The following is a 12,523-nucleotide window of genomic DNA, read 5'->3' as shown; positions in this document are numbered from 1 at the left end:
CAGAACCAGTGATTAATGACTGCTGGCAGGAGAGTCGGTTTGACTTTCTGTTCAATAAATATAATGACAGCATTAACAAGTACTACTAAGTACTGGGACTATAAATCATTTTGGTCAATACCGAGATGCTCCTTATTTCACACGCTTAGACTTTTGCTTTGAAACAGTTACTGCAGATTTCCCTGAATCCAAAGTATAATTTAACTGAAGACACTAAATGAACTGTGTCTTTTTAAAGAGTTACAAAAGTAGAGAAAAGTAAAGAAACTGTAAATGAAACTATACAATTTTTCTTTTACCTGATTAAAGTTGAAAGTCATGCAGGATCATTTTCAACAAATACTCCAATTAATCCAATTTAATTACTGCTTTAATTACTACTAATAAACAGACATCCGTGTATGATGGTGGGATTGGGAGACATCAACAGGCAGATATTGTTTTTGAGTGGATGCTCTAGACGTTGTGGAGCTCTCCTGGTTGACACGCCTTCAGAAAACTGAGTTTCTCTTTTTCAAGATGGAGGACCACAGGGTGTGTTCCAGCTTCAAAGGGATTGCTATCCAGGCAAACGTCGAAGTCAATCTGGTTGTGGAACACTGGACCAGCTCTTTATCTCAGTTTCCCCAAACAGTGAACTTGGCTTCAGCCAATTCCTGCTGCGGGTTTTCAGGAGTATGGATATCAGGCTGTTGTTGCAGGTTATTTGCTCCCTTGACAATCATAGTGACAGTTTTTTCTTCCGGCAATAAGTCAACCTGTTTCCATGGAGCGTTGACATCATCAGGTCAGGACGTTTTGGTGCAGCCAAGGGGCAGAAGATGTGCAGTTCAGTTGCATTATCTCCTTTTCGCAGATGATATACTGATAACATGACCAGCTGACACTGAACCACCTGTGATGACAATGAGTCTGAGGACATGGTCAGGTGTTTACTTTAAACCACAAATCCTTTAATCTAGTTCATAATTTCTATTTATGAAAATCAGCAAAGAAACAGATTAAAGAAGCAGGCTAATGTTATGATTTTAACACTTCACTTCTTCGCTGATATCAATCCACCCAAGTCAGCTAATTAAAGGTGGAATGAATCTTTTACTGCTGTACGAGAAGAGATAACTGAGATTCCACTCTTGGAGATGGTGGGAAATAAACGCCTTCTCTTATCTTATACTTGCACTGTTTAAGTGTATGAAGTGGGCAACAGTCCCGAGTAAAGTACCATTACAGTTCATATAGCACTCCACTGTTCACGTCAAAGCGAACACTGCCTCGATGACGCTCCTTCAAACCCCATCTCCTTCCTGTTGGCAGTAAAAAGGCTCCCTGCTGCCGCTCTTTTCTTGCAGCGACTGCATATTTTGTCCTGCTGGTCTGTTGTGGTGAGCAGCTTCAGTTCAGTCCTGAACCCCGGCCTTGAAGAGGCCTCTGTGGAGTCTGCCTTGAATCCAAAGCTTTTATGTGTTGGCCAGGCTTCCCCGGAGGGCTCCTTAAAGGCAACACTTTAGCCTGACTGCAGCTTCAATGGCCTCAAAACGGCCCTCTTTTCATGTGACTGCTGAATATGGAGAGAAAAGGAAGAGGGGCAGGAGGGTGAACCGGGTCAGCTTGCTTCACAATCAGTGGCTTAAACCGCCCAGTCCCAGCTCCATTTATAAAGACTCCTAAATATAAAAGCAGTCTCCAAAAGTCAGCAAGGGTTTTCTGTTGTCTTACATACTGCACTTTTCAAAATCGTTTGAACACAATTACACTATAAACCTCAGTAACTGTGAAGAAGGGCCGACATCGACTACCAACCAAAACTTAGTCTGCTTTTAGTGGCATACAGCTAAGTAAGGAAGCCCCACAACTGTAGGCAACCTTTAACGATCTTTCCACAGGCTTTGTTATAACTTGTACGTCTTTTAGATCTTGTTGACCAAAGGTTTTCCCTCCTCTTTCCTGACTCGGCATGAACCAAACTGAGTGATTTTAGGCTCTCGGGGAGTGGAAAAGGTGCACTGCTGTAAAGGAAAAAGCCTGGGCTTGATTTATAATCGCAGACAGCGAAGGCGAGGGGTGAAACTGACTATAAAACCACATGTTCGTTAGTTAACTGTCAATCACAAGCTGTTAGCCACCGAGCTTACCTCCTACTGAGTAAACCCCCAATCTGACTCTAAAAATGGTTGTAATTTATGAATTTCAACATTTATTGAAGTCATATTTAAAATTAACTTCAAGGTTTAATTAACTGGACATCTTTTTGCAAGTACAGGGTCACCCAGCTAATCACCCAGCCCTAAAAGAAACTTTTATCAGTCATAAAACAAAATCTTGTGTTCAAAGAGTTTTTCTTACAGGAATTTTGAGAGCGGGTTCTTTGAGTTACTATGGTTATTAATCCTGGACATGCAACTAAACAACTACATTTGATAACAACATCAGTGTAACACCTCTGAACCTGGTGATAGATAGATATTTCTCTCGTTATGCAATCACACTGCGTTTCATACGTGTGAACAAACACAATAGCATGCAGAGCAGTTTGGACGGGGCGTCCAGCGTGCAGTCACATGTAAAGTGGTGATTATCCAAATAGGCCTGCCTCGGTGGGCCCGTTCTGTGCCCTGTTGTATAATTACTGGTGCCGTGAGAGCTGAGAGGCACAGAGACATCTACAGGATGACAACAAATCTATAAAACAGTACATCTCTCTGCTCTGAGCTCTCCGAATGACAAAACAGCTCATCGGAGAAGAATGTGAGCAGGTTTTCCACCTCGCAGAACAATTTCACACAGCCAATGAGGAGCAGGGCCAGGCTTGGAGCTAAGCCCTCATAGAATAGCTTCATTCTTGGCCGGCTGGTCCTGGTTCTGTTTCCAAAGAAAGGCAAGGACCTCCCAACTGGGCAGCCACATTCCCCTGTGGCTGAAGGATGGATTACTGACACATTATTTTTACTAACCGGAATAATCGCTGCTCCTTATGTAAAGGAAGACTCACTTACAGCTGCCATCAGATAGTAAATCTAACAATGAATAGTGCCATCTTTAAAGCTATTCTCCATGCACTGCATTTGAATAAACTATTACATAACTTTAGTAGGTCTACTTCTTCAGAAGAGTGTTTTTATTTTAGCTTTTGTGTGGCGAGCACAGCAAATGAATTAGTGTAACTATGGAGCAGGTATCTGTCCACTTTGGTTCACATATTACGGCGGGATAAATCATTTATTGCTGTATGATGATATGTTCCACCAGTGAAGCCTTTCTGTTCTCTTCATGCTGGAAGTGGCTGTCTCATCAGCAGCAGTTATGCTGTGTCGTTTTTATTGTTTCAGCCACACACTGTACATGAAGGAGGGCGGCTGACAATCATCCCACTCTTAATGAGCCATCAGAGTTTATGTCAATGGCAGCGATCACAGCCTGGTCAGAGCAGGACTAGCAGTTCTACTACTCTCTTACGGATATTACGTATCGGTATCGGTCCGATACTGACCTAAATTACTGGATCGGATATCGGAGAGAAATAAAAAATGTAATCCGATCCATTAAATATCAAAAAAAGCACCTCACAAAACTTGCAACATGGCGTAACTCGACTCATAACCGTAGCACGTCGGAGCAGTGTGGTCACGTGATAGAGCGGCTGTGTGTATTTGTAGCCTGCTTGCAAACTTTTCATCTCCGAGGAAGTTATGTCAGAGAGAAGTAAAGCAAGTGTGTAAGTTCATCTCTGAATGTTTGTAAAGCATTCCCGCGTTAAGCTTAACAACCGATATATAGAGCAACTGCCTCTCTCTCTCTCTCTCCTGCTGCTACTTCAATTGTGAAACTGCTTAATGATCAGCTGATCGGCTTTTCTGTTGCGAGTCCGTCTCTCTTGTTTGTTTTTGGCCCACTTCGCACCAGAAAGAGGAAACCAGCGGCTGAACAACAGCAGCACGTTTAACCTTGATAAGCTGTTGTTAGAATTTATTTAATATTACTTTCTACACCAGGATCTTTTTCTACGCAGCTGACGGCTGGTAACTGTGCAGGGGCGGATCTAGCAAAGTTTAGCCAGGGGGGCCGATAGGGCATGAACAGGGAAAAGGGGGCACAAAGACATACTTTTCTTTCTTATTCTCATTTAAAATATCTAGCTTTTAATTATTTAATAATTATCTGAATCTTACACCCAAAGTTTTAATCTGATGTAAAATATATAGAAGTCCATTACTGTATATAGTAACTGTTAAGTCTAATATACCCTAGTAAGCTGTAGTACTTTTTCCTTTGGGAAGATACCATCTGTGAATTCTGCAATTCTGTTGAAGAAAGATGTTGAATCTATTTAATTATTCTTGAAAAATTATTTATTTCTGTGAATTTTTTTTCACCCTGCATCAAATTAAAGTTGATTACATCGATTAAGCATCATGAGGAAGAGGCTGGTTCCCTATTTTCTTTTGCTGGGAGTTTGCAACCCTATTAGTTAGGTTGCTTAATATTTCTGCTAAGTACTCTTTAAAATACCAGAATAGGAAGGATGGAGTAGGTTTAACTTTATTAGATTGATCAGTGTTGCTGATCTATGAAATATTTTGGGTGCAGTGTTTTGTTTTTTTTTGTTTTGTTTTTTGTTTTGTTTTGTTTTTGTTTTTTGTTTTTTTACATACAGGTGTAACAGAATAGCTTTAGTGTTGTTGTTTTTTAACTTGAGTATGAACTTATACAAAAAGCAGCAAGATATTAAAAAAACAGTTTTATTGATTAAAAAACACTATATCGGATTCATATCGGTATCGGCAGATATCCAAATTTATGATATCGTATCGGACATAAAAAAGTGGTATCGTGCCATCTCTAGTACTGACATATGATGTGATACACATGTGCACACATCACATTTCTGAGGTTTTGCTCTAGTATTTCTATCTGGAGGCAGTGAGATATAACATTACAGGGATGTTCTAGGACAGCGACAACATCTGGATAAACAGGTACAGTTACTCAAACTTAAAACAAAGACCGCAATGTCCCATAACTCAGGCCAACAAGACCATCATCTTTAAGGAGAAGACACGCCCAGCATCTCCTGCAGACAGTCTATGTCTTCATTGCTTCATTGTGCAGAAGTAAATCATTATTACACTACTGCAGTGTGTTTCTCTTGTTATGGATAAATACTTAAACCTCCTAGGACCTGGCATCCACATATGTGGACATCACATTTTGGATTATTTAGACCAAAATACTCAATTTTGCTCTACAAGGGCCTGATATCCTCTTACGAGGCAGCACGGTGACACGGTGGTTAGCACTGTGGGCACACAGCAAGAAGGTCCTGAGTTCAATTCCACCACCAGGGCAGGGTCAGGACCCAATCAGCCCAAATATCAAAGAGAAATTAAAATTGCATGCCATGGAAGAGTTTGGGTCTTAGGAGGTTAAAGTTCATGATTTCCTATCATTTTTCACCACTTCTTTTCACAGAGAGACATTTTGAGCCATATAAAGGTAAAAATGTACAATCTGAGTGGATCTCTAAAAGTTGATTCTGTTCATGAACAGAATCAACTTCTGGAGATTTACTTACCTGGATGATTGAGCATGCATCAAGATGAAATCTGAGTGGATGATGACATTTTTATTTTCCAGACTTTTAAAGAATACATCACAAACAGCAGCTGAGATATCAGTGGGCTCACACTATGCATGTCACAGCCCGTGTGTATAAGATTTCAGAAAAGAAGATATGAGTGTGGGAGCTGAAGCGGCTCCATCAGAGAGTCTGAGCGGGCATGTCCTCCTCATTATACACCCAGCTTCCTCAATCTGCTGTTTACAGCTGGCCGGCTGTCTGACAAAACTAACAATTAGCCTCAGATTTACACCCACCAAGCCAGGTGAGACTGCAGGCTTCATAAACAACTACATCCACTTAGCTGCTGAGTAGGCACGGGGAAAGGCAAGCAGGGTGACCCCGCTGACCTGCAACACATAAACATCCATCTCCTCGCCTGCTGGGTAAGGAGGGTCTTATACGCTGCTTCGAGCCCAGGCCTGCAGCTCAGCCGAGCACGGAGTCAGAGCGACGGTCCTGCATACACAGAGCCGTCAGTAATGACAGCACTCTGCTCTCTTCAATTGCAATGCATGAATCATCACTTCCTTCAGCCTCAAGCTCTCTCATTAAAACTTTCTACATGTCTAAACACCCAGCCAGGCTTTATATACAACACCAGGACTATGACATAACAGTGTCAGGCATCTTTATAAAGCGGGGCTGAAGCAGGAATCTAGCTTTAATTTATCATTCACCTGGATAACTCTCAGCAATATTTATAAGCATGCATTACTCCAATATTAGGATTCCACAGATCAGGTGTTGGTGACCACATGCTGATTAATCATGTTCGGTTCTACACTGTTCTGTGTTTACTTCATCCAACAGCAGGGTGGCAGCAGTCTGGAGGTTGTTCCCACGTGCTGCACCAGCAGCTTTTCTTTGGTTTTTGGAAGTAAAGGAAGTTTTTTTTACTTCCTTAATAAAAACCAAGGGGATAAATTCCTTTATTCAGGAACACTGTACATGTTAGAACCTGTTACTAACAAAGTGATAATAAAGTAACGTGATATTTAGAATCCCAGTATATTATTACCTATATGTTGTCAATACAAAAGTGAGAGTAAGAAACAGTTTGAGCTCAATCTACTGACCCTGAAGGAAAAGTCAAGTGCGACATGATTTTTTTAAATCTTGATACAGTATTTTCTATATGTTGATGACACACACCACACTAGTCAGTTTTCATAAATCATAGCATAGCACTGTTCTATGTCAGCCAAGTTGATCTTCAACAGGTTCTTCTCCGTATATCATGGTGAACACACCGTCTTTGCTCTGCTCATCCAGACTCAACACTGGGAGAAAAACTGAGCAGGAAACCTGATTTGTGACAAGGTGTTTAAAACTTTCTCTTTTGTTGTTCTGCTGTCTGATGCAGCAGAATCACCGCCTGCCAGGAAAGCGTCCATCGGCCTGCTGAGGTGTTGGTATGTGCTTTCCCTGGGGCTCAGGCCTTACTAGACTGTTGGAGAAGCCTGATGGAGGGCGAGGCTGTGATTCACAGGATAAACTCTGAGCAACAGCAGCAGCTGAGAGGTTAAAGGAGACGCAGATCTGAGAGCAGTTGTTGTAAAACAGATGTGTCATGCTCCAAGTCTGCGAAACAGGTGGGGTTTCCATTACAGCCCAACTTCCACCTCAGAGACTAAAGCTGCAGAGATAAATGCTGAGGGCTGCTTGTTTTCTTTTAATCATCAGCTGAAGGAGGATTTTTTTTTTCCCTTTTTAAACCAAATGCATATCACGTGAGGTCACCGAAGCCTCCGTGACAGGATAAATCAACAGCAGGACGCTTGAAAAGATACGAGGACGAATGACTGTTCTGGAGGTCACTTAAGAAGGAGAGGACAAACGGCTGCAGTGCGCCAAACACAAACACAACAATGAACAGGAGCATGTGATTCTTCTTCCTCAGATACAAAGAGGTAAAACAGGCAGAGACACTGAAGGATATAAAAAGACTGGAAGACAGTAAATGTTAAAAATGCCAAAGACATGGAATCAGATCCAAACTACATTTGGCAGTGGGTGGGAATCTGACTCTAATCACACTCTTACCTGTGAAATCATAAACCTGCGAAGAGCTCTTAGTTATCTGAATAAAAACAACTTATCACTTCAGCAGTCAAGGTGATATCCAGGTATCACTTGTACTGCATTGGCCACACAAGTATATATTGTGCCATTTATTTTATCTGTTCAAGAAAATAAAGTGACCAATAATAATTTTACATGAATTTGCACCTTTTCGTTAAGGTTTCAGCTCCACGGTGTAATCACTTCCCCAGTTAACCCTCCAGGCTCATACATTAGGATTGTACTTTTAGCCTTCCATAATGCACACGCATGGACCATAACCATTAAGTTTATGCTAATGGACAACAATGTCAAGGATCCACGATCCATTTAATTTGCCCATTAATGCACTACTAATAATAACGTATACTTTATTGATCCCTGTGGGGAAATTCCTCTCTGCATTTAACCCATTCACTCAGTGAAGCAGTGGGCAGCCACTGGGCACCCGGGGAGCAGTGTGTAGGGACAGTACCTTGCTCAGGGGTACCCTCAGGGTAGCCGTTCAGTGGATTCGAACCCCCGACCTTCTGATCATGGGGCCACCACTCTACCTACTGAGCTATCCCTGCTAAATTCACATTATGAGATTCACAGTAAAGTCAAACCTGCTTCACCTTTATGTTGCATCTTTACATGTAACCATATAATGTGTCTGTGTATGCAATAATATATGTGTGTATGTATATAGAATACAGTGATCCATCATCAAATCAGAGAAAATAGACTCATTTCTGACTGCTGGCCTGAATTTTGAATCAAAGTGTACTATAACTGCATTCACCTTGTCCCCACCCCCCAAACACACCTGTACATTTCATAGCATGCAGATGTTTGAGCATGAATTTGATTGAGCTGAAAGTGTCAATTATCTGAGACTACAGTGAGGCAATTCAGTATCAATCTCATAGTATTAATAATCTTAATTTGATGCATGAATGAGGATATGAGCCAAAAATGAGTAAAAACAAAATGAGCCATCATCAGTAACCTTGAGCATTGGTGATCCCCAACATCAACAAACACATGCAGCCCTACTCTACGAACAGCTAGCATCTGTGGCTAATAATGAAACAATTTCATGAATGTGGGAGCAATCCAGCAAACAAACACACGTATCCGGCAGCTTTTGCAATCAGAATTATGACCTAAATGCACTGTGATGCCAAACAAGATCAGCTCTATAAATTCTCTATAGGCTCCCCTTGTTCAGGGTTTATCTGTACATTTCTTCATTTCCATTTGTGCCATTTCAGTTATTACATGGTTATAGTTATACGTGGTATACAGTATAACAATGGCTATGGCAGGACAGTCTGAATCTGAGATATACACTACAGACAAGAAAGAAAATGAGGCCGGCCAGCAGGGTAATGCTGTAAACACTTTCCTGATGAGTTTATAGTCTCAGTCGCCGGTTTACAGTCTTACTGAATTCAACTGGATGTTCGTTTTGTACATTCTGGCCTCCGTTAGTGCTCAGAGGACAATAAAGGATGATTGGGGATGATTTACTGTGAGACTGACAGTCCCTCAATTTCTCTGTCAGATCACTCGTCTTTGATTACATAACATAAAGATGGCAGAGGAGGCCAAGTTTTCACTCCTGGACAACACAAAGCAATAAGTGATGTCGCTGTAACTATGTCCATCTTTAATTTAATGTCTCTGATGTGATGTGAGCGTGACAGTTTTGTAAATGTTAGAGCAATAATCACAGTGAAATGCTACAGATGTACACAGATGCTGAACAACAGAAGAATCCAGATTGAGAGACAGTGACTCTTAAGGTTCCCCCTGTGATGAGTCCAAATGTCTGCTAGTGTCTGTCAGCTGTTTAGACTCTGAAGGCTTCTCCTGGTTTGTGGGTCACATTCAAAAACATTTACCCGGCTCTGAATTCAGCCCAGAATTAAACTAAGGAAACCTTTCATTATAATATAAACAGAATGCCCACCCTTCACCTTTCTGTTTGAAATACTCCAAAATATTGACAAAGAGGCACATCGACGTTTGTCACATGGATTTCTTTCTTTTCCAACTACCAACTATAGTGGAACTGAAATGTCCAGCACTTAACGACAATAAAATAAAATAAAAATCGTACTTTGTGACAGAGACGAAGGTGAGCAGCAACTCTTCAGAGGCAGGAAAACATTACAGTTGGTGGATAATGAAAACAGTTTAATTAATCCTTAATCACAGATAAAAGGTCTTTAAACTGTTGTACACTCACAGGGCTTTCCTGCTTGGAACAGGTGTTTGATGGTGTCAACGCAAGCAGTAGACACAATCAGCCAGCAAGAGTTTACACCTTGTTCAGTCTCCCTGTTATTTGTGGCTAGTAATAAAGAGATAAACATAAACCCCACATATACAAAACACTTAGCTGTGGTCCATCTTTGGCAATTATTGTAAATATTACAAGAATCACTTTCGGTGTCACACAGAATGCAAGAGGTTAAAATGAAAAGGTGAAATCTGACCGACTTACAACTTAAAGCACTCATAAATATTGTGTTTTACATCTGATTGCCTCAAGGCCTTATGACATCCTTTTTTACATCTGTGGTGTTTCTGGTCAAAAGTTACCGCCATAGGAAATGAATGGGAATCCACTCAACCACAGCCCCCCCTCCAGCCACCCCCCACCGGCCCCTGACCGGCCCACTGAAGGACCAAATGAAAGACCCACTTTACGACCTACTGAACAACCCACTGAGCAACCCATTGAACCACCCACTGAACTGAATTAAGTGGTGAAAAATGTTTGTTGTGCTAATTTAAGACCTGTTAAAACAGAATGGTCAATTTTGACCGGAAGACTAAAGTAAGGGGGTGGGGGTGCACAGAATTGGAGGGTTAAATATTAAAAAGCTGAAGAACATCATTATTAGTTGACTACTGATAAAAAAAAAAAAATGCTAGTTTTCATCTTTGCTGTCTCTAGTAAACTTTTTTTCCTCATAAATTTATGACCAATAAATCCCCCCCAAAAAAATCGCAAATAAACAAACTGAAAAAAGCAGACCTACACTTGAGACAGGTTAAATCCTACCATTAAAGCCACCTGTAGCATCTGCACTCATTTTGAACCTTAGACAGTACAAAAGTTGGACTCAAAACATAAACAATGCAGCTAAGCTGTCCAAGTTACGGCTGTTCTGCAGTTTTATGTGACATTATGAATATTTTTGGTATATTATTTGTATCTACCATGTATCACAATTAACAGCCAAAGCAACTGTTCCTTAACCACCCAACTTCCCAAAGTTCAACATGCTCCTCATAACTGTAGGGAGTAATTACAGCCAGTCGTCCACCCACTAAACACTGTTCCTACAGTATGTTTAAGGTGCAGGGCGTGCTGCTGCAGAGCTCACAGTTACACAACATGCAGCTCGAGACTAAACTCTGGAAAGACATAATGAAAATCAGACAGGTTTACTGAAGGAGCTGAAAGTTACATCTGCAGGCCATCATAGAGCACAGAAAACTACAACTGAATACCGTCACACACAATCATCAGGCCCTGAAGGGAAAACTGTTACTTCCAAACACACCCCTAATGACTGTTATCCAACTTTAACCTGACATGGTATAAGATAGTGACACACACTGTCAATCCTGAGATCAAATCCAGAAGTTAGTGAAGAGACTTGATTATAAAAGGACTTAAAGTTTAAGCATTCAATAAAATAAAATATCAGGAGTTTGTTTTTGTCTTTTATGGGAGAGACTAAATCCCTGCATGGCTTCCAAAAGTCCATTTACTGCTACAAGTATCAATGAGAAAGTTGTATAACTACCTATTATACAACTTGTGGGGGGATACTCCCACTAGGTTTATATCTGGGACTCTCCACCATTTGACCTTAGAACTGAAGAAGCTTCTCGGATGAGAGGTGAAACGTCTTCAAGTAACTTAAAGAAGTCCAGACGCTTTTCTTTGCAAGCTCCTTTGACTACGATGACCTGGATGACTGAGAACCTTCACAGACATATAATTACCTATATTACTCATAACTAAATTTATTTTTTAAAAATTAAAAAAAACACGCACATAAATTCAGACTTGTGAAAGCTTTATTCCATTTCTTAAAACCAAAGAGAGAGAGGCGCACGAGGCTAATTTCAGCTTAAAGGAAGCTAGCAAGAGTTAGCCAAACCGCCAAATCCGTTAAACAACCGTTTGAATTACGAACTTCCGGTCAGGACTCTATCAGGCAGAAAACACACAAAAATCTTCACCTCACCGCCACTGAGGAGCTTTTCTCCATATTTAAGGACATACCCATCCTCCATTTAGGCTAACAAATTAGCTAACAGGTGTGGCTAATGTCAGGGAGTCAGGTTCAGCTTGAAACCGACCCTGGTGCGCGGTATCCGGTTGTGTGTGTGTGTGTGTCCACACTCACCACTGTTTGGAGTTCTTCCTTCAGCCAGGATTCAGGAACACTGTTGTCCTGCTTCAGCGCTTTATCACAAATCATCCTTCCAAATATATCCACAGGAGACCTACTTTCACCCCTTCACCTGCATGGCGTCTGCACTGTGCGTGCTCGCTCCACAGCGCCCTCTGCAGTCACGCAGCGTGCTGTGCTGAGCTGCATGTTTCAAGTAAAGGAAGAGCCAGGGTACAAACAGCTAAATTCAAATACCATGCACACCGTGCTTACTTATGCTACTCTCCATGAACTGTGTACCACAGACACTGGTTGTATTTATTTTTTATTTGTAGTTTTCTATAAGGGTGTAAGAGGTCAGACTGAATTGGTCTGTGGGTCTGTTCAGGTCCTCAGGCTATATTTTGTCTCTATTTAATGTCAAACAAGCAACAGCAGA

General features: G+C 41.2%; 1 protein-coding gene across 1 annotated transcript in view; it reads right to left on the bottom strand.

The window, feature by feature from the left end:
• plekhg4 (pleckstrin homology domain containing, family G (with RhoGef domain) member 4) overlaps positions 1-12,244 on the bottom strand; it is an 84,305-nt gene extending 72,061 nt beyond the window's left edge. The window contains exon 1 of the mRNA XM_084926852.1: positions 12,097-12,244. Within this exon, the coding sequence (XP_084782978.1) occupies positions 12,097-12,171 (75 nt within the window). The 5' untranslated portion in view covers positions 12,172-12,244. The remainder of the gene's footprint in view (positions 1-12,096) is intronic.
• Between the last annotated feature and the right edge of the window lie 279 nt (positions 12,245-12,523).

The sequence above is a fragment of the Perissodus microlepis genome, chromosome 1 (genome assembly GCF_051167445.1).
Source record: "Perissodus microlepis isolate ML-2025 ecotype Zambia chromosome 1, ASM5116744v1, whole genome shotgun sequence".
Taxonomy (NCBI): domain Eukaryota; kingdom Metazoa; phylum Chordata; class Actinopteri; order Cichliformes; family Cichlidae; genus Perissodus; species Perissodus microlepis.
Note: the sequence above shows the minus strand (reverse complement) of the source record. Positions and strands in the feature narration are given on the sequence as shown.